The sequence below is a fragment of the Eublepharis macularius genome, chromosome 3 (assembly GCF_028583425.1).
Source record: "Eublepharis macularius isolate TG4126 chromosome 3, MPM_Emac_v1.0, whole genome shotgun sequence".
In the NCBI taxonomy this organism is placed as follows: Eukaryota; Metazoa; Chordata; class Lepidosauria; order Squamata; family Eublepharidae; genus Eublepharis; species Eublepharis macularius.
The window spans coordinates 125,343,543-125,369,044 of NC_072792.1; the positions used below are offsets into that span (position 1 = coordinate 125,343,543).

Here is a 25,502-nt window from a genome sequence, read left to right on the forward strand (position 1 = left end):
AATGGCCTAAGAAATTAATAAATGAATAATAAATATCTCAGCTTTTCCTAACTAGCCTAGCTTCCACTGCACTGTTTTTTCACCAGTAACCTCAAACACACACACAACACAATTAAATGATGCAAGAACCCAGCAGCTCATACAGTATATAAAGTAAGTAGAGGGGGAAAACACATCAGGCTGTCTCATCACTGAATGCATAGTCCATAAGTCTGCACTCCTGCTCCTTTCTCAAATATTTACCTTCTTGGTCCATTTAGCTGCTTACTTTCTGTGGTTGTAGCCACCACTTCATCCCCTTCTGCATTCCTCTCAGAAGATTGGCCTGAACTGGGCGTTTTTGTCACAAACAAGGCCCTATTGGAGGATGAATAGTAGTTAGAAGTAAGCCACCTGGGTAAACCTGCATCCAATTACCTGTATCTGTTGAAAGCCTTTTTTTCTACCCAAAGGATAGAACATATTCTCTGACAGAATTTGGGCCATATGTAACTTTTCTAAAAAAATATTTAGGCTTATGGAAATTCAGAAGAAAAGGGAATTTACAGGCATGGCTTGGGGATGGGGAACAAGTGTGCCATTTTAATCTATGCATTTCTCCTTTTTTAGGGAAAAAGAAACCTTTTCATAACATGGCAACATTGCTTTGATTTCACACTGTTCCTGGGAAGATTGTGTCTCAGTTAACAGGCCTGATATTGAGGCAAACGGCAGGAAAGGGCCCTTTAAACTGTCCCATTCCCTACCTTCCCCCCACCCCCCACTTACCTGGTGCCATGGAGGAGGCAGCCCTCCTGCCTCCCTGCTGGCATCCAGAGGCGGCAACCCTCTCTGCTAGCCAGCCAGTGGCGGCGGCGGCCCTCTCTGCCAGCCTGCTGGCTGTGCCGGCTGCTTTGATGATGGCTGCACAGCAGCAGCGGTGGCAGTGGGGAAAGCCACTGCCACCATGTGGCCAGCTGGCTAGTGCAGCAGCAGCTCCAGCATTCCGCTTGTCAGGTAAGTGGGGTGGAGGATGGGGTTTAAGGGTGGGGGTGGGAGTTTAATGATCAAGTGGGCCTCCCCCCTCCCCCATCACTTCAAAATGCTCCGAATCTTTCCGGAGCATTCCGAAGTGACTCAGAAACACGAATCCCTGGAAACCTGATTTTAGGGGTTTCCGGACCTTTTTCCTGCGCCGGGTAAACCCGAAGTGGGAAACCCCAATGTTTTTTGCATGCACACCCCTAAACTGGATTTAAAGTAGTTAAATACCGTAGCAAAGCATGCATATCAAGCTAGTAGTTATATAAATATGTTCACCATTGGAAGAATGCTGATGTTTGCCTTTCCTGTACATTCTTTTCCCAACAGTATACATGTATAAGTATACATACTTATAACTGGTGCAGACTCTGGATTTAAGGGCCAAACTAGAAGATAATGTAATAATACACATGCCTATCTTAAAGGAGGGAATGTCTTTCTTTCTTAAAACAAAAATGAAGATAACTCCTCACTCTTCCTCTTGTTTTACCTGACTGCTATGGCATTTTCAGTGTGTTCTTACAATCCATGTAATCTGGGTTTAACCAAAAGTGAATAAAGCAATGGAGTTCGGTAAGGAGGGTGATAGGATTTAATTCCTCTCATCTATGATTTAATCTGCATGGAAATTATCACTCTGTTAGGTACTAAATTGTATAGACACATGCATCATAAACAGATGAACATGTGTATAAATACATCTGGATCCTGATTGGACTTAAGGGAGGAATTATGGGGAAAAATAAGATTTTAATTTTACAGATGCATTTTTATAAACTATAGTTTGAATATGTTGATTTGATAATATTGACAGAATAAAAAAGTAGTGCTGTTGGATGTAATTTTGCTTCTCCTTTTGTTTTGTCCTTTATTGCTTGCTTATAGAATTTTTTGTGAATATGTTGCTTCATTGCTGAAATTTTCAATATCACCTTTTAAAGATAGCCTCCATCAAGTAATCTCCTTAAAATATTCCATTAGAATATGTGTATGTCAAAGTTGTCTAGCATCAAGTTAATTTGCTATGTAGTCAAGAAGTTTCTCCAAGCAAAGTTACAGAAGTAATAAGAGAAACCATTAATCTTTCTTTAACATCCACAGAAACTGAGTAATGCATAATACAACAAAGGCTAACATAAACTTTTAAAAAATCTAAGAGTCTATGGTTGGTACTTAGGGAAATTTCTTCATTTCCCCCCTTTAATATCATTGTCATGAGAAATTTCTCAATCAAAATGAGAGGTCTATCTGAAAGAGACAGAAACATTAAACACCAGCACTGAAATGTACCTGATCTCCTGTAGTCAAGGGGACAGAATGTGCTACCTTAGCCTGTAGCATGTTTGAGGGAAATTCTAAGCAAATGGTCACAGTGAGTCTATATGTATTATAGATCTACAAACACTGAATAAACTACATATAAAATTGTATAAAGTGAGTACACAATTCCAATAAACATACAAAAACAACAGTGAAAAGCGGAGAACTTGTGTGTCAGGCTATGGATGACAGGCTATGGCAGATAGATCCCTGTACCATTGCAACAAGAAATTCAGGCTCTTGTTTAAATTGCTTTATTCAGAAATCAAATCATTTCCACAGATATGTCCTTAGGATTACTCAGAAGCAAGGCAAGCATCTAAGCAGTAAAAGCAAGATGACAGGAATAGTAACATGTGGGAAAATTCTTCCTCTTAACCCATGAGTTTGCTCCTTCCCCCTCCTAACAGTAAAACAGGACTTTTGGCGTGAGCTTGTCCTGAGAACGTCTTGCATATTTGTAGTATCAAGTCGAGACACTGAGAAAGCAAGACATCAAAGTTGAGACATAGCAGTGCGTGGGAGTGAGCAACATACAAGGTCAGAAGCACTGAAAGTTACTACTGTCCATTAGATAAGACACCTGCAGTAAGCTTGTGAAAGAAACAGTTATGGCATTGGCAATATGACATCAAGTTACAGCATGAAACATTGGTTCAGAACAACAGAACAACATTAGCATTGGCATTGGCATGGATGGGGCTCAGACATGACAACTTGCCTGGCTGATGACAATATAAATGAGTAGAAAAAAGAAGCAAAACATGAAACATATGCTCATCTTTAGTTGTGCTGACCTTCTTCCTACTGGTGACTCAAGAACTTGTACCTCCTGGACTTCTTCCTCTGCCCATCCTTTCCTGCTTCCCCCACGTGCCTTTAAACATGGTATAGCAAGTTGCATATGTCCTACAGTCTGCCAAACTCTCAGAATATTTCTTTGTGGTTGCGACAGCTACTGCAATGGTTGCCCTAGGAACAAGTAACCAAAAACAAAGTCCAAACTGTTGCAAAAGTAATCTTCCCAGCAGCCCAGGAGCATGAAGTTTGCTTTGCTGTGTTTGAAGACGCCAGAGAAAGTGAGAAAGAATTATCCGTTTACTGAGCAGGGATAGAGGTGGCAGTGGTATTGAGGCAGTGATGGAGAAAGTGAAACAGAAGAGGAGGATAGGAGGAGATGGAAGGTCAGAACAGAGATTGTGATCCAAATCTGACATCCAACTAAGTGGAGAGAAGGCTTCCGGGCAACAGCTGACTCAGTGCTTCAAAAACACTGAGGAGGTGTTTTTGCCTAGGGAGGTGGTGAGCTCCCCTTCACTGGCAGTTTTAAAGAAGAGGCTGGATGAATACTTGTCAGAGATGCTTTAGGCTGATCCTGCACTGGGCAGGGGGTTGGACTAGATGGTCTGTATGGCCCCTTCCAATTCTATGATTCTACATATTCAAAGACTGCTATACATACATTCTTCTTTCTTATATTAAGTTACAGTATCTAGTCTTACAGGTGTTTATGGCTTCCCAATGTGTTATCATCTAACAGCAAAAGATTCACTTAGAAGATATTTTGTTCTTCAGAAACAGTCAGTTTTCACTTTTTAGACCATTGTGGTTATTCTGAAATATATTGCTAACCATCAGTCAACTGATATAAAAAGGGGTTTGTTCCAGAACTGACTTTTTGTTAAGTTTTTGGCACATCCTTCTCTAATTATTTTTCATTCTTTTAAAATAATCTTTGCAAATTATGGTTAGCAGAAAAAATAGTACCCATTAAGAATCAACTAAGCCTAGTAAAAGTTCCTTTGAACAGAAAGGCTGAATGTAAGTTGCTAATGACCACATACTATATTTGATAAAACATTTTTACAGGTTATTTGAGAGTTCTGTCTCTGATAATCAAACTATAATGAGATAAATATCTGAAAAAGGAATAAAAATTCCTTTGCAATTTCCACTGGCTTTATAAAAATGCTTTCGTTACAACTTCAAGTCACTATGAGATATTTCTAATAGAATGTTTCAGTCCAGAATTTCCTGAATTCATGAAGATACTTTTCATAGTTTGCTTCATATCAACAGCCATTATAAATTACAGGCTTCCTTCAGGTTAGATTATGTTCAGTTCTTCAACTGTTGTTTTAATAAATAGGCAACTGCATCATACTGCTTCTAAACAGCTCTCCTTCTTAGATCATTACCTTACTGCCCCTTAAGGGAACTATATAACACATATTTAAAATTTAATGGTATTGATTCTTTTCAATGAACTATTTGGAAAAGAGCTCCCTAAAATAAGAGTTTAATATTCAGGTCTAAGCTTTAATGCCTGCAACAGCATTCAATAGCAGCACACTATTATGAGTTGTGTCTGGGATGCCTGCTCATCCTAGATTTGAGACCAGTGCACCCTGACCCCCAATTCAACAAATAACTGCCAGAGCATCTCGGAGAGCCACCCGCTCCCCAGACTAACTCACCCAGGCCAGAGACAACAAGGGAGTTGATGATGACAGAGACCTGGGAAGACGACAGCTTGCAGTTGGGATGCCAGAACAGCCTCTACCCCATAGCCACCCCTGTCATTAGGTGGTGCCAGGGAGCAGCCATCAGCAAGGCCTGGCTTTCCTCCAGCTTCCTGAGTAGCAAAGCCCAGCCTGGGAACACCACACAGAGTGTGCTCAGCCACGCTGGGTAGATTAGGGAGCACCTGCGAGGCAACAGGAGCAGAAGAGCAGGGCAGGATGACTACTTTTCTCACTGAGGTGCAGCTGGGGGAGGCAGAAGGAGGGTGGGCTTAAGGGAGAGAGACAGGTTGCCAACCAGTGGTCAGTCCCCTTCTGCCAGCATGGGAGGGGTGTACTGAGGTGGGAATGGGAATTGGCAGCACCAAGGGAGGGGGGCATGGGAGGATGGTGCCAAAAAAGCAGGATTCCCAGAGCAGGCCACGAGGAAGCTGGGTGTGGCTAGGCTACATAGACTGTCACTGCCCAGGGACAAGAGGAAGAACCACGTGGAGCAACCCTTTCCTTCACCCATTCTGAGGCCTTGGGAAGTCCTCCCAAAGCATGCACCAGTCTGCCAAAGGGCATTGGGAAGGCACTGAGAAGACGGCAGCTCATATGTTACATGTATTATGCTGGTACATAGAACAGCTAGACAGCTACAGCTTTGATACCATTTCCCCCCTTTCTTCTTCCCAGTGCATCAGATTTGGCATATGCCCATGTATCTGTGGATATGATTGTAACCCAAGTTTTTTCATTTGCCATCAGTGGGTGATCTAGCTGATAGGAAAAAGGGGGAGACTCTATCACTGGATAGCCTTCTGTTGTTAATCCATTCAAACCTTAAATGCTTAATCTGTCTTCAAATAAAGATTTCAAATAAGTCACATCCTTTGGTAACAACCATACTGAGAGAATTTTCTGATGGAATTTGTTTCTTTCCTTTTCAAGATAGAGGATAAGATGGAAGAGGCATAACCTTGTGCTCAGTAAAATGGAAGTAACCCCCCCCCCCCCCACACACACATACAATTGGATTTAAGTCTGAGTGAATATTCTTAGCATTGAGCTGTATCTAGGTCTCTGGCTATGCCTGCCTCTGGCTCACTCCTTCCCCTCCTTCATAGAGATTGGCACATGCATTGTTTGCAGCGACTTTACAAATGCAATATAATATAAGATTTCTAAAACTGACTTTTCAAGGAACCGTTATGTAGGCCATCCTCCTCTAATAGAACTTAGTATAATTTATAGAACTAGAATTACTTGTATTTTTATTTCTTATGGTTAGAACATAGAGGACACATGCACTCTTGATAGCAGGTTCATTTACTGAAAAACATTTTAGACTTTTTATTATGATCAGATAATATTACAAGGCTGATGTTTGAGGCAATAAGCAAAAAATATTGAAAAATAAAAAAATGTGCAAAGAACAAAACGTTTCCATTGTGTTTGAATTCTTAAAGCAAAATATGCTTTCACTCTTATTTTGAGACTTGTGTGCACTGTTGTACATTGGTGCATAGATGACAACTTATTATTCTGAAATGTCAGGACCTCTTAACATGCATTGCTCTGCATATTAAGTAAACTAAAACCATTGAACTTAATAAGAGAATCCTTGGGGTTGCCCATCAAAACATCAGATCTTCATGTTCACAAGCAAGTCACTGGATGAGGTTTATGTCAACTGGTGCATTTATTTTATTAATCTTAAAGCAGGTCTGTTGGAATGAAGGGCACGACACTAAGCCCTAAGCTCTGTTGTTTTTGTTTCATGGATACTGCCAAAGCACTGGCACAGCTAGTCAGTATCCTTTACTTTTTTGGTAGAAATAAAAAATGGCAAAAAAAGACGTAGGAGTTGATAAAATATTCAATTCACTGGAGTCCATATTGACATTATCCATATTCAACTAATCATGGAGTGGCATGCCAGTGACAGTACTGTGTCATTCAAATACAAAAGTAACCAACAAATGCATGCACGGTTTCTTGACATTATTAGGCATGCAAAGCAAAACATAGGAAGTGTCAAGGATGGCTGTATCTACAAATTGCCCTAAGTGGGAGGTCCAGAGCAAAACACTAAAGTCCTCTCTAAACATGGGCATGAACAGAAAAAAAATGAACATGGTGTTCGTTGATCGTTGCCATCCACGAACAATGAACAACGAACATTGATTAACATGATCCTGTTCACGAATATGTTCATTGTTCGTGGGGGCCAGCTGGCTCTCCTCCAGCCATCAAGATCCCTACTGCACCACTCCCAGAAACCCTACCTGAGCAGGCACCAGGAAATGTACCAATAATAAATAATAGCTTGGTCCCAGAGCCTGGCAGCAGCTCTGGAACTTGAAGGGGTAGATCCCTACCACACCACTCCCAGAAACCCTACCTGAGCAGGCAGCAAGAAAGGTACCAATAATAAATAATAGCTTGGCCCCAGAGCCTGGCAGCAGCCCTGGAATCTGAAGGGGTAGATCCCTATCCCACCACACACAAAGAAAATTCAAGCTCCAATGCACTCACCTTGTCTCTCTAACAGCAGCTGTCTCTCCCTAAAAGCCAGAGCTGGGAGCCCCCCTCCCACCTGGTCTTTTCCTCTCTTAATAAATTTGGAGCTCCAGTCCACACTTGGAAGGAAGACCTGCCTATTAAGCTAAATTGGGCTTAGATTGGGGTTTCCAGGGCAACAGCAGTAGTTCAGACAGAGTTCAGACAATCCCTGCCTGAATTGCCAAGGGAATTGATTGCAGGTGCCAGACTGTTTGCCTTAACAAACTGCAATGAACAGCAACGAACAAGGCTTTCAATGACCACCTGTTCATTTAGAATGGGGCCTCACGAACAGCTTGTTTGCAAACAGCAGATTGGGATGTTCATGGTTTTTTAAAGTCCGTATTGCTGTTCATGCCCATCTCTAGTCCTCACTTCCAAGGTAACAAGCTGCCACCAACTCAACTAAACCTTCAGCTGTGGAACCAAGAGTCAAGTTCCCATCTCTACCAGTTTTAAGGCAGGAAGTTAACCATGCAAGGTAGACCACTTTGCAGACTGAGTTCCACTAACAACTATTTGGGTAGCTGTGACCAAAAGCGGTCAAAATACTGGATTCAGATTGAATCTGAAGCTTGCAAATTTCCAAAGGTTATACTCAAATGAGTTTATTAACAGAAGTGCAAAAGGGTACAGACATACAACTGTGCAAGCATAAGGGAAGACAACAAATACTAGATAACTAAACCAAAAGAGTCCAAACAAGGTTCCAAAGTCTCAGAATCTAGAGACAGAAATCCTGGACTGGCACTAATCCAGGCGAGTAGTTCTAGAGCACAGAAGAAGGTAGCAGAAAGTCCTTCAACAAATACAGAGTCCAAAAGAAATAGGGGTCTCAGGGGTGCAAACTAGAATGAGGAGCCTTGTTTTATCCCAAACTAGCCTGATCCTAATTACCCAAACAAGGACATTCATGTAATTTCACCCATGATGCTTTGCTAGAATGATGCAATGTAAGTGCAACACCTGAACTGAATCAAGAAAACACACTGGGACAAGTCAGTTTCTTGACAAGAAGGAACAAAAGTAACTCTGATCTTCTTAGCTACAGCCGAGGCTATAAACAATAGACCCTGCTGGAAGATGTAGAAGGATGGAGTTTTGACCTGGGCCTAAGCTGTCTTACTGAATGATGCAGCAGTTGTTTTGTCTGTTTAAAATTTACAGTATTTTTTTTCATTTGAAATCTAACTTGTTCTCAGTGGCTTGATACAACACTAGGGTGATGAAAATGTCACTCTGCCTCTGAACTCACCTATACCTTTTCTTAAAGCCCAGTTGAGCCTGCAATTGCCTCCACTTCCTTGGAACAGAGGGGCAATGTTTTTTCCACACCTTTTCCCTGCAAATGATAAATATGAGATTGTATTCATTGCATTAAATAATTTTTTGTGGCCAAAATGAATATGGTAATCGCTACAAATTCCACCGTCATAAACAGAAACCTGGGGAAATGACACGACAGTATATTGCTGCCCTCAGAGACCTGATTGTTGTCTGAGACTTTAGTTATATGACATATAAGATGATTTAAAATAAGCTTATTGAGAAAACCAAAATGCCTCACTTAAGAGAACAGTTGCTTCTAGAATCAGACCACTCACTGGAAGAAGCCAAAGTTTCTATCTACGTTGAGAAAGCTCTAGCAGAAGCCAAAATAATGAGGCAGGATATAGAAGACACAGCACAAAATGTAGATACTCTGCAGAAACCCTCAGTACAGACCCCATGGTTACAACAAAAAATTCAGTGAGCAATCACAGACATAGCTTATTCAAAATCCTGCAATATATATATATTTTGTGGCACTACACTGGGCTATTTTTGCAGGGCATCTTGTATAAATTATAAGATGCCCTGCAAAAATAGCCCAGTGCAGCTATTGTAAAAACTGGAGACCTTGATAAGGTATGCAGTAGAAACTACTCCACATAACAAGTACATGTAATCCAAATGTCTGGTGTTACTGTTCTGAGTGTGGACATTGCAGAGATGGAGAAAATACAGATGAGGACTGTAGAGAAATTCACTTATCCAATTAGTTTCTTTTAAAGTTAAAATATCTTGGGTTAGGCTTTTGAGACTCCCCACCCCCCTTTAGGAGATTGGGGCTGGTCAGCACTGTCTTCCGGGCAGGTAAGAGCCACAGGTGCAAACCTGAAACAGCTTTCAAGAACAAAGTTTGATGGAGGCTGGCACTGGCCTCCTGGGTTGTTAGCACGTAACATTATTAGGCTGGGATCATCTTTCCCTCCTCCTTTACTTATGAGGACAAGCTGATCTTATCATCAGAGATTTTGGCCCTTCTGATTGGCTAAGAGTTTAGGCCAGCTACAGGCGGCTGGTCTTGAAAAGAGTTGTTTCTAAGAGAGAACAAGCAAGAGCATCAGGAAAGCAAAGAAGAGGAGACTTATTCCTGTTCTTACACCCATATCTACATTTGGTCTGGGTTTTAATACTATGCCATTGGTGGATTCCCATGCTAGCAACGTTTGTGCTTTTGTCTTTGGGACCATTGTTAAAGCTCCCTTTTGGACTCTGAAAGTTGCTGAAGGTAACATCTGGAACAGGTTCAGGGACTACTAGTGAAAATAGCCTAACTTAAATAGTCTGTTGCTGTTTTGTGCTTCTTCACATACTTCTATGTTTATTTTGGTTGCTTTTGCAGTTTTCTTTACTAAATTATTTTTTAAAATTTTGTGTGGAGTTACTGAGAGCTGTTGCTTCAATCCAAATCCAGTTTTTTGGTCAATTTGACACATGCTGCCTTGTTAGTTTGTTTCTGAACTCAGCCTGCTGAGTACCTACCTCACAGGGCTGACTTCCTGTTTAAAACCTGGTAGGGCTGGGAACTTGCATTTTGGTTCACAGCTGAAGGCTTAGTTAACAACAACAACAACATTTGATTTATATACCACCCTTCAGGACAACTTAACACCCGCTCTGAGCGGTTTGCAAATTATGTTATTATAGGAGGCTGGTGGTAGATTTCTACCCTGGCAGTGAGGCTTCACTTGCTAGTCTTTTTGGAACTTTGCCTTTTGACACCAGCAGGTGACTGGCAGCCCCCTTAGGGATCCAGGCAGACTTGCTGTGGAGGAAGGGAGTGCTCCCTGGCTTGGCAGCAGCCCATTCCAGGCTGATTCAGGCCCAATCCAGGCTGTTTCAGCCCCGATCCAGGCCGTTTTGGGGCCAATTTGCCCTGGACCGGGCCCAAATCACACGCCCCCACAGAGCATGAGAATGCTCCCGGCCTGCACGATGACATCACAATCTCCTGCTCGGGAGGTCGAGGGACCTGACAACTCTATGTTGTGTACATGTAGAGTTTTATACTGTCCATAAAGGCATATCCTCAGCAGGGATTTATTTACTGCATTAACCCTAAATGTAGTTGATGGACAAATTGACTAGCTGATCATACAAAAGTTATGGAGGTTACCAATCGCCGTCAGAGAGGCTGTAAGTGCTTAAGAAACCAGTACAGAATGATATCATTGAAGTCCCTGATTAATCTGTGTTTCACCTATAGTGGTAGTGAAAGATAATCAAACAAACTAGTGCCATGGATATAGATAGAACTATAGGAGAACAGATGCTGGATTTGACCAAGAAAGTCATGGAAGATGCCTTTTTACAAAAAAACAGAGGTAGCCATCCCAATAACTAGATATGCCACAAAGGGAGTCTAGAGGCCTAGAATAGAACAACCTTGGAGAGGCATGAAACGATGGAGTAACACAGTTGTAAGGCCAGGTAGATTAGAAGAGCCTCATGTCAATACATACAATGTATTAAGGCTCAGGTACAGAGAGTGTCTGAGAAAGGCAGGAATGTCTAACTTTACAGAATTCAAGGATGGATGTATTTGTGGAGGGCCAAAAGATATTCCTATGCATGCAAAACTTGTAATTTCTAATTTTGCATAGCCTTTGTTAAGATAAGAGGTAGCACAAATGAACTATTTTTGTATATATTTAGTACATTTTTCAAATATGGATAATCTTGACTGGTGTTTGAAGTTATAAGACAGCAAGATAGACAAGAACGTGCACCTCTGAAGAGGTACAGAAAGCTAGGAGCAGGTTTTGAAATCTTATCAATATGTCAGCTGAATTGATTGGGAGCTTCTTTCTAGAAGAAATCTGAACAGGTGGCCAGGAATGGATTCCCAAACTGAAGCAGCAATTAAATCCTGTGTTAACTGCCTGCAGCATGATAAGACAGCAGTAACACATCCAGCACCATTACACCCAGTCCCACTTCCAAATGCTGGTTGGGAAAAGGTTGTAAATGACATTGAGGGCCCTTTGACACTGTTCCAATGTGTTGCTAGGTTTTCACCCAAATAGATTATTTCAGTAAATGGCTGGAAGTAGAATTTACATCCCAAGTTATCTTTGCTACAGTAATTAAAATTCTATCTATACTTTCTAGTAGGAAAGGAAATACTAAAGAACTAATTTCCAACAATAGCATTCAGTTTACCTCACTAGGATCTGTTTCTTTCCTTACCAAATGGAATATTATATACAGAAGATCACCCCTTGTATTACCCTCAAGCTAATGGGGAAATTGAACGGTTTAACAGAAGCTTGAAAGAGAGTTTGCAAACAGCTAAATTGGAAGGAAAAGCATGGAAAATCTTTACTACTGATTTCCTGCAAGCTTACAGGGCTACATGACATCCTACAACACAGAAATCACCTGCAGAACTATTCCATAGGATATCCATACTAAATTGAATGTTGCTGTATTTCTTAAATCAAGGACTGATGTATCTTTATAACCTAAAAAGAGAGAAAGAAACAAGAGGAAAGTAAGGCTTCTGCAGACAGGCATTGTGAGGCGAAGGAGCCAAAAATTAGCTGTAATTCTTTTGTTAGAATAAGAAAACCTAAAATTCTCCATAAAGGAGAACACTACATCCCCTCTCAAAATTGTTAAGAAAAAAGAGGACTTTACATCTACATACTTCCTAGTGGTCATGTATGGAATGCTTCCCATTTTGGACCAGCTTATCAGACAGAACACAGAACTGGCTCAGATCTTCAGCCTTTGGTAGATGACTTAAGCCAACTGTTGCACTGCAAGATGCACCATCAGAGACTTGGCCTGAAAGATGGGCTACAAGAGCTAGATGACTACCGTTGTGGCCTAGAGGCTATGTTATGTAATGTTAGACAGTGGTCTTAATTTATTAGTCTACATTTATTAACTCTAGCTGCTTCTGTCATATATGTCAGACAGACAGATATCCGTTGATTGTATTATTAGATAAGCAAATTTTACAACTATGAGTTTCTTAAGGGAGAGGGAAATGTGGTGTTCATAGATATTGCAGAGCAAGATTCGTGTCCAGTAACATCTTAAAGATTAACTAGATTTCCAGGGTATGAGCTTTCGAGAGTCAGAGATCCTTTATCTGACAAAAGGAGCTCTGACTCTTGAAAGCTCATACCATGGAGATCTATTTGGTTTTTAAGGTGCTACTGGACCCTGAATCTTGCTCTTCTATTACAGACCAACACAGCCACCGATCTGAAATTATCTTGGATATAGCAGTGGCTATGAACAACAGGGCCTACTGGGAGATGTAGTATTGAAGTACAGGAAACATGAAGTAGAGGAGTGGAGATCTGGCTTGGGTCCAGACTGCCTTACTAAAGGATGAAGGATACCTGTTTAAGATTTAAGATAAACCTTGTTTGGATTCTAAATTATATTTTTGATACAACAGAAACACAGTACCATCTACTCTAGGGAGGACTTTTCAAGTAGGAAATTTATAACTACTACACTTCCAGGAGCACCACAGATAGGCAGCTTGAATCTCCTCCTGTAAACACAGGCAACGATGCAGGGAAGGAATCATGGCCATCCCAACTGAATGGGCCATAAATCTAACTTGGAATAGGAATCCTCCATGAAAAGCCCACAGGCTTTCCCAGGCAAAGACTCTAGGTCCTGGAAGGGAGATGTGTTATGATTGATGAAGCAGGGGGGGGGGTTGGGCAAGGCAAGCAAGACACAGACTCTAAATATTTTTTTTAAAACCTGCACATTCACAGAAAGGATTTCTATTGCCTCGCCCCAGTAGCTCATTAGGGGAAAGCACTTGTATCAGTTTCATGTGATAGCTTCTTCAGTTTGTCATAATTCCCTTATTAAGGATGAAAACAGCACAGGGGAGATACGCTTATTCTGTATACACTGGCATAGTTTGGTCTCTGTTGTAATGTAAACAAGCAGCCTCTAGGGGACAGCATTCTGCAAGCCATGGGCCCAAACTATTGGGTATCTCTTTCAGACTTAGGAAGTCCAACTATACATTGATCTGGGAGCACAGTCACTAACACTGAGAATATGGATGAAACTATGTCTCCTCTCTGAGGATGAGAGCCAGCTAGCTGATTCCTCCTTCGAGGATGAAGAGATGGAAGAGTCGGCCCCTACCCCAGGGGAGTCCCGATTTGAGCAGCTGGAATCGGAGGCAGGGCCAGCAAAAGGGGTGCCCAAAAGCAGGATCTGCTCATTCTGACAGGTCTCAGAAGAAACGGAGTGAAGACTAGAGTATCCCTCACCACCAGTGTCTCTGGAGCCAGCTGAGTGTCCAAGGCTGTAAGACCATGAGAGATGAAGGAGTGCCCAACTACTTGCTCAGTGATGGTCAGTGTTAGTTTTTGAAGCAGAGGCACTGATTTACTCAGCAAATAGAGGACTCTTTTCGCTTGCTGCCATACATTCTTCAAACCTGTGCCCTTTCCTGCCTTGCAAGTGTCAGGTCCCTTTAAACTATCAGCTGGCAGGCGGCAGGGGGGATCCCTTTAAGCTGCCCAAACCCCAGCCCCCACCCCAGCCCCAAACCCAACTCCAACCCCACACTTTTCATGGCCTGCGGCCCCGCAGCGTCCTCCCCCTCCTCCCGCAAGGGGCAGGAGACCCAAAGCAGCTTACATCATTCTCCTTTCCTCCATATTATTCTCACAACAACCCTAAGAGGTAGGTTAGGCTGCGAGTGTGTGATTGAATCATTCATCCAATGAGCTTCCACAGCAGAGTGGGGCTTTGAACACGGGTTTCCCAGTTCCTTCTTTGAAACTCTAAACTCTACATTACAGTGGCTTTTGGGGTGGGAGGGGTGCCGTTGAACATAGCAAGCAGCCACGCCTGGGTAAGTCATGTATGTCAAATGTAGAGATGGCCAAGAACAGCAATACGAACTAAAAAAGCCACAAACAGCCCGATCAGCTGTTCGCGAACAAGCTGTTCGTGAGGCCCTATTCTAAACAAACTCTAAACAAACAGGTGGTCATTGCAAGCCTTGTTCGTTGCTGTTCGTTAAGCCAGACAGTCTGGCACCTGCAATCAATTCCCTTGGCAACCGGAGGCAGGGACTGCCTGAACTCTGTGTGAACTCCTGCTGTTGCCCTGGAAACCCCAATCTAAGCCCAATTTAGCTTGATAGGCAGACCTTCCTTTCAAGTGTGGAGCTCCACATTTGTTACAAGGAAGCAAAGAGCAGGGGGGAGGGGGGCTCTCAGCTCTGATTTTGCACACAGTGAGGGAGAGACATTTGTTGTTGGCATTTTGAGAGAGAGACGGGGAGAGTGCATTAGAGCTTGAATTTTCTTTGTGTGTGGTGGGATAGGGATCTACCTCCAAGTTCCACAGCTGCTGCCAGGCTCTGAGCCAAGCTATTATTGATTATTGGTACATTTCCTGCTGCCTGCTCAGGTAGGGTTTCTGGGAGTGGTGTGGTAGGGATCTTGATGGCTGGAGGTTAGCCTGCTGGCCCCCACGAACAATGAACAACGAACATGTTCATGAACAGGTCTTGTTCGTCAATGTTCATTGTCCGTTGTTCATGGATGACAATGAACAACGAACACCATGTTCGCTTCTTTTTCTGTTTGTGCCCATGTCTAGTCACATGCTATCTAGTTGTCCATTGGTTGCAGCCAGGCCAGGCCTCACTGACTCCTCCATCAAAGGCCAAAACAGCCCAGAAATGGCCCAGCCCTTCCCCCTGCCTTTTCCTTACAGAAACCAAGGGTGCAATACTGGCTGAACTTGCCAAGTAACAGCCACTGATGGCATCTGATTAAAGCTACAGGCTCTCCTTTTATCATTTTAGGTTTTTCTTTACTCCCCACCTCATGGACTTTTTTAAAATTTTGTTGTAAGGTTTTTCTGCAAACCTGGAGTTTTTTTCAGGTGTGTAGGAATATCTGTCTTGTGCATTCATGGTTCCAATCTCAGGATTTAAGTATCCACAAATCAGGACACCTTATCAACGTTTACAGCAATAGTAGTAAAGTATGTGGTCCTTCCTTATCCCTTTACAGATGGATCTCTTGAGACCACTTCCTTACAATACAGCCCTCCAATCTGAGTCAAAAGTCCTCTTGAATAATTCAGGTTTTCAGTTTGCAGAAGGACAGGAGAGTGGAAGCTTTCCTACCATTCTCAGATAGACCATTCCATAAAGTAGGAGACACTAGTTCCTCAGTTGTCCAAGATGTTTGCATTAGCCAGTACAATTTTAAGAGACAGGTCAACGTTCCATGCATAGTTGCTCTTCTCTGTTCCATATTGAAAGCATGCTCCATCACACTGTGAGCTTTTAATTCAGAAAAGTCAACTTGATAAATAGCAGTGGAAATTCCTTCTCCTAAACATTGCCAAAGTTCAAACTTTTAATTTCATTTGAAGGTCTTCCAAAATCTTTAATAGGAGAGGCTAAGAGTTGACATTTTGTTTAATATATCCATTCGTTATTAAAATACTCTCCTCCCTTTTTGGCCTGGGGCCTCAGAAATGTATGGGTTAAACCCCCCTAATAAGATGATTTAAGAAAAAGATTCTGTTTCTCTAATGGACCTGAGGGGAAGATTATTTGGATTGTAATCTAGTTATATCAAAGATAATGAGAAACCAAATCTCATTCTGACAGTTCTGCCTTTTGGTTGATATTGAAATTGCTTTTTCCCATCTGTGTCTGTGTACATTTGGGAATGACAGCATTGGTAGTTTTGTAAGACAAATAATGGAATGTCTGGAAATAGAACTTTGTTTGCTTTGAAAGAGTGAGCAAACATGATGAAAGGTGCATTTGTCATTTGCTATTTAAAATGGTTTCACATACTCTAGCCTTCTTTTGCCTTTTATTACCCCAAACTGTAGAAATAAACTATTGCAAACTTTATTTTTTGCAGATGTTAAATATTTAAAAGAAGAGGATGCAAATCGGAAAACATTCACTGTCAGCAGCACAATGCATTTCAGAGCAGATCGTAGTGATGATGGTGCAGTTGTAAGTTGCAGAGTAGATCACGAATCATTGAATTCAACGCCTCAAATAGCAATGCAAGTTCTAGAAATACACTGTAAGTAATATGTGTATGGATTATTTCTACTTCAAGATACTACTAAGATTGCTTTCGGTTATGAAAAGAGTTTTCTTAATTATTTGATTTTTTATGACGAAAGTATTCTCAGTTTGTAGGAAGATTAAAATAGCAGGCATATATCTAATTTAAATTTGTGAGAAAATATGTGAGACTGTTCATCTCAGAATTAAAAAATATGATGATTTGGATTAATTTTCATTAATTAATCCAAACCCAGAATGTGTGCCAGAATTCATAATTCTAATTTATCTGGAAAATTATTTTATTAGTAAAAACCACTGTTGTTATGATAGTGAGATGATGATGCAATGTAGTCCATTAATAGCACCTAAATGTTTATTTTCTAATTTATTAGATCATCCTGTCAGCAAAACCCTATTAAACTGGAACGTTGTTATGTGGTTAACTCGATTACTATAAAATGGCTCAGTATTATGATTTTGCCTAACTAGCAACTAATGGGTGAAAGGATTTGGTTGTTTGTTGGTCTCTAGATTTTATAATTTGACACCCATCAGCATTTGAGAGAGGGACAGAGGCAACTAGAAACAATTTGGATAAAAGGACCTAGTAATTTTTAGCTGATGTTACATGTGAAAAATTATACACAGTATGAGAGAGAAGGGGATGTAACAATTGTTCTCTGTGAAACTGATGCAGGATTATTTAGTTAGTTAGTTAGTTAATTTATATAACGTATTTACAGTTTGCCTTTCCCATTGAGACTAAAGGTGTGATCCTGATAAACAGTCAGGAATAAGACCATGCAGGAAGGTTTGGATCACAGAAATATGAAAACAGCTGAAACAAAGCATAAACATTAATGTGTTAAATTATGCAGAAATTACATAGCAGGTTCATAGTCAAAGACAGTAAGTACTATATCACTGTAGTAGAGTCCACAATCCCTAACCTTTCACCAAAGAATCTTTCTGAAATATTTCATTATAGCCCTATTACCTGTGTAAAATAGCCCTCTTGAATAACTGAAGTTTTACATATTTTGAGGGAATCCCAGAGGGTGGGAGCCTTCCTGACCTCATCACGGGTCACAATAGAGAATGTGTGTGTATGGGCAGTTGCTGATTTTGCCCATTTGCAGGGAAAGCCCTGCTCTGATCAGTGATACAGTCATGGTATACCATAGGGAGAGAGGCAGCCCCACAGATATGATAGACATAGACCATGAAGGCCTTTTAAATAATGGCAGGTACCTTGAATTGAGCCAAGCAGCTGATGGGCAGCCAGCAGAGTGACTGCAAAATGGAAGAAGTATATATGCGCTGCCCAACTCCGAATAACTAAGTTGCAGTGTTCTGCACAAGATGGAGTCTTTGAGTTAACTTCAAGGGAAGACCTATGTAGAGTGCATTGCAGTAGTCTAGTCTTGATTTATTATTTATTTATGCCATTTATAGTCTGCCTTTCTCACTGAAACTGAAAGATGATTACATAGTGTGAGTTTAGTACAGTCAATTTCAAGGACATTTAAATAAATAATACAATAGGGTATCTAAATGTGAATTTGCAAAGACATAAAATCAGCAGAAATCCAATACAGAGTTGAAGAAATGCTGAAACAGAGCATAAGCAATTCTAAGACTGACACAGATCCAGAGGAGTTAGCCGTGTTAGTCTGTAGTAGCAAAATCAAAAAGAGTCCAGTAGCACCTTTAAGACTAACCGATTTTATTGTAGCATAAGCTTTCGAGAATCACAGTTCTCTTCATCAGATGCATGGAGGGCAAGAAGAAACTGGTCGGATATAGAGGAGGAGAGGGGAGGGCAGGGTAGATGCAAACAGCTCCTTCTGATATGGTGATCAGTTTGCTTCTGTTGAGGAAATCAGTTACCTCTGATAATGAGATAACCATTCATAGTCCCTATTCAGTCCCAGCTTGACAGAGTCAAATTTACATATGAATTCCAATTCAGCAGCTTCCCGTTGGATTTTGTTTTTGAAAGGTTTCTGTTGGACTACAGTGACCTTTAAGTCTTTGGTGGAATGTCCTGGTAGATTGAAGTGTTCTCCCACTGGTTTCTGGACATTGCCATTTCTAATGTCAGATTTGGGTCCATTTATTCTTTTGTGTAGAGGTTGGCTGGTTTGTCCAATGTACAGAGCAGGTGGACATTGTTGGCACATGAGGGCATATATCACATTGGAGGATGAGCAGCTGTAAGAGCCAGAGACAGTGTAGTTGATGCCATTGGGTCCCGTAATTGTATTCCCTGGCAGAGCTGGCATCTGGGTCTGTCGCAGGGCCTGGTACCTGTGCTGGTGACTCTGCTAGCCGATTCATGATTGTAAGTGAGAAGTTGTTTAAGGTTGGGGGGCTGTCTGTAGGCAAGGAGAGGTCTGACACATTGCAATTCTAAGACTGGTATAACCCCCCACCCCCCCAATTCTAAGCAATTCTAAGACTGACACATCATAGAACTACCCAGCAGAATCATACTTAAAGCAACAGATGGCACATAGTAGCACATACTTAAAGCAACAATACTTAAAGCAACAATCTATGGTCCCTATCTTTTTAGTGAAGCATCTCTTTGGGATAACCTTCTTGCAGTACAGACCTCCTATCTGAGTAAAAACCTTTTCGAACAACTCAGTTTTGCATTGTTTGCAGAAAACCAGGAGAGTGGGAGCTTTCCTGATTTCTTCAGGTAGGCCATTACATAAAGTGGGTGCAACATCAGAGAAAGCATGTGTACAGGCAGCTGTTGATTGATACTATGTTGGGCATCCAGATGGCCAGATTGGCTGTGTCAAGGCAGCGGGCCATCTTCTGGGCCAAACTAAGTTGAAAGAAAATGTTTTTTGCACCTGCATTAAATTGTTTTTCCAACAGCAGTACTGGATCTAGTATAATCCCTAGGCCCTTAATCAAGTCAGCTGAACCCCATAGAAAATGAGCAGCATAGTGTCCTTCAAGACACTGGCTTTCCTAGCCAGCATCACTTTCATCTTGTTTGTTGTTTCAGTTTGTTCACATTCAGCCATTTAACCACAGTAGACAGACAATGGCTCAAAACTTTTACCACATCACCAGCCAGTTGGGATAGAGAGATATAGAGCTGAGTGTCATCCATATATTGAGGACATCCAATTCCAAAGCTATGAATGATTTCTCTTAAAGGCTTTACACAGAAGTTGAATAACATGAGAGACCAGATTGCATCTTGTGGTAGTCCACAAACTCCCATACTGAAGATAGCTGGACTCCAATGGCAACTTTTTATTTTATTTTATTTCATTTATGCCCTGCTTTTCTCCCCAGTGAGGACTTACTTAAAGTGGCTTACATCATTTTCTTCTCCATGTTATCCTCACAACATCCCTGTGAAATAGGTTAGGCTGAGCATATGTGACTGGCCTAAGGTCATCAAGCAGGCTTCCATGGCAGAGCAGGGAACTAAACCTGGGTAACCCAGATCTTAGTCCATCTCATCCACAAGGAACAACTTAAACCAGTCTAAGGCACATCCCCTGATAACTACTTCTGCATCCAAATGTCTCAACAGGATAGCATGATCTACTGTATCAAAGAATAGCACATGAAATAGGTCACTCCTTGGACTTAATCTGCTGCATTGGGGCCTTGAGGCAAGGTCTTCTTTTGGGACTGGAGATTCGGCCTGACTGCTGTCTACTCAAGGCGAGGGTGAATATGGTTCTAGCACCCCACAAAAGGCCAGAGGTAGAAGCTACTTGATTGTTCTGCTGATTTATAGATATTACTTAGATGCCATACGTTTCTTTGTATTCTCTTATTCAAATTAAACCAAGAAGTGGGAAGTTCATAACAGTATTAATGGAAAGGACTTTGAGAATTGAGAGAGTATAATGATATACACACAGAGGGACACTCCTTTCATATACAACCCATTTAAATAATTCCTGCTCGATATGTCTAATTCGAATCTTCTTGTAGAGTTGTAGGGATGCATGATACAATAGGGATATCAGGTTTTAAAAAATAATCACCATTACTGTGGGTCAGGCTCAAGCAGGGGCTGGCCTGCTAGGTTAGGCCAGATGGGGACAAGGGATGACAGCAAGTGACAAGTGCACCTCTCAATTTCTCATGGCGTCTCAGATGCTATTTCTTATTCCTTTGAAGTATCAGAGATGTTAAAGTACACTGGAATCCTATGTTGCATCATTTAAGGTTAATGAAAGAGCACCCATACTGGTACAGGGAGGAGGAAGAGAGATTGGCTATCCCAAGAACAAATAGTGAACTTCACGGTAGAATGGAATTTTAAACTTGTCATCCAATACTCTAGTCACATTATAAAAGAGAAGCTAGTTTCTTATGACTGGTTTTCAACATCATACCCATAATTTAAAATAGTGATTTGTTGCCTATTCTGTAGAAATAACAGAATTAGCAAGTGTAAGCATACTGATGTTGTCAATTTTGTAAAATATTGTCTTAGCTGTGTGTGTCAGGATTTCAGAGGCCAAGAGACACTGCCAGATTCATCATATAAAACCAGTGCTGGAAAATTATTGCATTGCCATTTTTAATTTTCTACTACAAGAGAGAACTTTCAATCGTGATTTAGATATATTGTTCTCAAACTACAAATGTATCAGGGGATGTGCTTTGGACTGGTTTAAATTGTTCCTCATGTGATGAACTCAAAGGGTTGCTGCTGGAGACCAGCTATCCTCAGTGTAGGAATTTGTCTGGCGACGCTGGCCTTTTGCCCACCCCCACCACCAGCCCTGTAGCAGCAGACACCCCCTTTAGGCCCTGCAGCACAGCCTCTGGCAGTACCTCAGTTGCAGGAGCCCCTACAGGCCTCCAGGCCTCTCTCACCCTTAGGCCAGTTGCAGCCGATGCCCGGGAACAGCCTGAAGCCACTCAGCAGATTCATCTGTCTCTTGCAGTTGCCCAGATGGCTCCACTTCATCCAGGCTCACAGGAGATTGCCATCAGCACAAGCCAGGCAGACACAGGCCCCAAGATGCCAAGGGAGCCACTGGGACAGGTTCAGAAGCAGCAGGGGCGAGCCAGGTAGAGAGCAGACCAAATGCCCCACCCTAGGTGGGGATGGAGTGGGTGGGGCCAGGAGACTGCAGAGTCTACCCAGCCCCACTATCAGATAGGCTAGAAGCAGGGCCAGTCAGGGAGACAGGGTGGCAATTGGGGGCAGAGCTAGGGAGGTGGGGCAAGGGGAGGCCTTTAAATTCAGGTTCCTGTGAAGGCCGAGGAGAATAGTGCAGGGAGAGACAGCTGGAGCGTGCTGCTACTCCCAGGGCAGGAGAAGGAACAAGGTGGTGCAACCCCCTTCCCTGCCCATCTGAGGCCGGAGGACACCTGCCTGGAGAGCTGGTAGGATGGCAGGCCATCAGGAGAGGGCGCCAGTGAGGGAGGATCCTCACAGAATTATCGTGTGGGATTCCACAAGGCACAATCGTATCCTCCATGTTATCCAATCTCTATGTAAAGCCTTAGAAGAACTCATTTGTACCCATGAAATTGGATCCTATCAATATGCAGATGACACCCAGCTCCCTAGTTTGTTATCCAAATCCCCTGATGTAGTAGAAGTACTGAATTGCTGCTTGACAGCTGTTGTCAACTGGTTGAAAGCAAAAAAAATTGAAATTAAACCCAGACAACATAAAAATGATGCTGGTTGGAAAAACAGAGATCTTGAAGGACATTATGCTTCCAACCTTTGATGGGGTTCAGTTAATTCTGACTGACTCAGTAAAGAGCCTCAGGAGTTATACTAGATCCATCTTTGCTGATAGAGAAGCAATTAATGCATGTGCAACTCAGACTAGCCTAGAAGATGGCCCCTTACCTTGAAACAGCTGATCTGACTACCTGGATTCATGACAAAGTAGCATTAAGACTAGAGATGGGCATGATCCAAAAAAAAATTAACGATCCAGCTGATCGTGGATCGGTGCCGACAACGATCCCACATTAACGATCCACACCGATCATCTCCCGTTCCCGAGCCATGGATCGTGGATCGTGGATGCCAAAGCGGGGCTCGCTGGTATTCCCAGCTATGTGGGAAGGTGGGTGGTGGCAGTGGCCGCCGGGCCTGGCGGGCATGGGGAGGCGGCGGCGAGCCACCTCCCCTCAGGTCCCATTCAGCAACACAGGAGGTCTGTGTTTGGCCATCAGAGCTGCCTATCAGGGTTTGCAGGGATGAGATTGGAGTGCCCATGGCTACAGAACACCCCCTTCCCCCTCGCTCCCCTGGTTGTCTTCTCCCAACTTGTGACTGCTTTGCTGCTCCGTGGTTGGAAGGAAGCCCTGCTCATCAAGGAAATCTGGGCTTCCATTCGGGTTTCCAGGGTGGCAGAAGGAGGACAAATAGAGCTCAGGTTTTCCCCTGGCTCCATTGCCAGGGGAATAGATTGCTGGCGCCTGAGTGTCTGGATCCCCGATCCAAGCCCGAACGCAACGATCCAGGCCTCTCCCGATCACTGGATCGTTGGCCGTGGACGATCACGATCTGCCGGGTCACGATCACGCGATTGCCATTATCGTGGGGTTTTTTCGATCGTAATGCGGATCGTGCCCATCTCTAATTAAGACTACTGTAATGCACTACATAGGTTTCTCCTCAAAGTTGATTCAGAGACTTCAGTTGGTGCAGAATTCTGCAGATTGTTTACTCTCTGGAGCTAGATGGAGCATGCATATCACTCCAATTCTGCAGTCACTTCATTGGTTTCCTGTCAGTTACCAGGCTCAACGTATGGACATGACTATCATACTCAATACTCTTCATGACATTGGTCCCTCATATCAGTGCAACCGCCTCTAGCCCTATGTTCCACCACACTACTGGTAACAATGGCTGTACCCGTAATCACTTCAAAAGATACACAAGGAGGGAGAAACCCCACGGGTAACTGACAGAACTTATGGTCCACGCCAAATACTAAGTCAAGTGAAAAATTCTTTAAAGTGCAAGTGCAAGTGCTACTATAACCATTCAATAAATATTTAACAGTTCATTCTCATGCAACTACATACACATCACTTATTATACAAAACATTGAACTCTACAATCACAATAGGTACTGCATCGACAAATTTTGCCAGGTACAACCGAAAATCCTGAAGATACGACAGTTCTTTTAAATATATTTCTTCAATCCTGAAGATACGACAGTTCTTTTAAATATATTTCTTCAATTTCTCAATTAACACTCCTTCAGTATGTCATCCTCTCCATTCAGATGAAAATGGATGTGCAGGTAAGGAACAAGCCCTTCCTCACGCTCAATCTGGGGCCGGCTACAAACATCAGATTTCGTGCCCACTTTGTCAGGAGCGTGTTTCCTATTAAGGATAGAGGTACATCAACTTCCCAGTTTCATTACATTAATACCTCAAATGATACAAAATTCCCCTATTATACTTACACATCACATCAGAGGTACATTTTCGTAATACAAATTGGCAAACAGTCGACCCGAAGAAAGGCGGCCGTGCATTCTCTGGCGCGCCCACTGTTCATGTAAATTACACTCTTATCGCGGCTGGCTAATTGATTACCCTCCTCGTTAAAGCTACAGACCCCCAATAAGTCAATCCCCATCGAGGCAACCCTATTTTATAAATAGCAGTTAAGTAATAATTCGTTGTTCAATCCCTTTGGTTTAACAGAGTCAAGCTTGAAGATCCAGTAAGCCTCCCGACGAAGGAGCCAAGACTGGACCCCTTCCCGTTCACCTCTATTGGCCACTTCCAAAATCATCACCTTAAAATTATTCTCCTGGTGATTCTGTTCCTTAAAATGTTGAGTAAGTGGTGCCTCCATCACGTTGTTTCGGATTCGTGAAATGTGCTCAAGCACCCTCACTTTGATGGGTCTCAGAGTGCAGCCAATATATATCAAGTCGCATGGGCACTTAAGGGCATATACGACCCCTTTCGTTTGGCAATTTGCGAAATGGCCAATGATATGTCTATATCCCTTAATGGAGATCTCCTTGCCTTCATATAGCATCGCACAAATCTCACATTGCCCACATTTAAAGTTCCCCTTTGGTAATCGCTGTACATGGGTTCCCCCACTAACATCAGCCCTTATTAACATATCTTTAAGGCTTTTGGTCTTGCGAAAACCAAAGAACTGTCGTATCTTCAGGATTGAAGAAATATATTTAAAAGAACTGTCGTATCTTCAGGATTTTCGGTTGTACCTGGCAAAATTTGTCGATGCAGTACCTATTGTGATTGTAGAGTTCAATGTTTTGTATAATAAGTGATGTGTATGTAGTTGCATGAGAATGAACTGTTAAATATTTATTCCTATGTTCCACCACGGCAGCTGCGCTCATCTGGACAGGGCCTTCTGCAGATACCACCCTGCAGTTGGGCAAAATCAACAGCTGCCCACTCATGTTCTTTCTCTGTGGAATCCACTTCCTTATTAAAAGCTCTGCCTGAGGAGGTCAGGGAAGCTCCCAGTCTCCTGGCTTTCCACAAACTATGCAAAACTTAATTATAGGGCTGTGTTGTAAGTAGTAGCACAGAAAGATGCATTGGTAGGGACTGGGACTATAATCTACTATGTTAGGTACTGCTTCCTGATGTAGACATGTGCCTACTAGGAATTCCCATGTTACTAAACATGGAACAAACTCTGTGCTTGGCTTAATGCTTGTTTTTCAAATTTGAAAAAA

General features: G+C 42.3%; 1 protein-coding gene across 3 annotated transcripts in view; it reads left to right on the forward strand.

Moving 5' to 3' along the window:
- The window catches only part of CADM2 (cell adhesion molecule 2), an 864,141-nt gene that overhangs the window by 637,021 nt on the left and 201,618 nt on the right, over positions 1-25,502 (forward strand). For all 3 annotated transcript variants that reach the window (XM_054973275.1, XM_054973277.1, XM_054973276.1), the window contains one exon: positions 16,631-16,801. In XM_054973275.1, the coding sequence (XP_054829250.1) occupies positions 16,631-16,801 (171 nt within the window). The remainder of the gene's footprint in view (positions 1-16,630; positions 16,802-25,502) is intronic.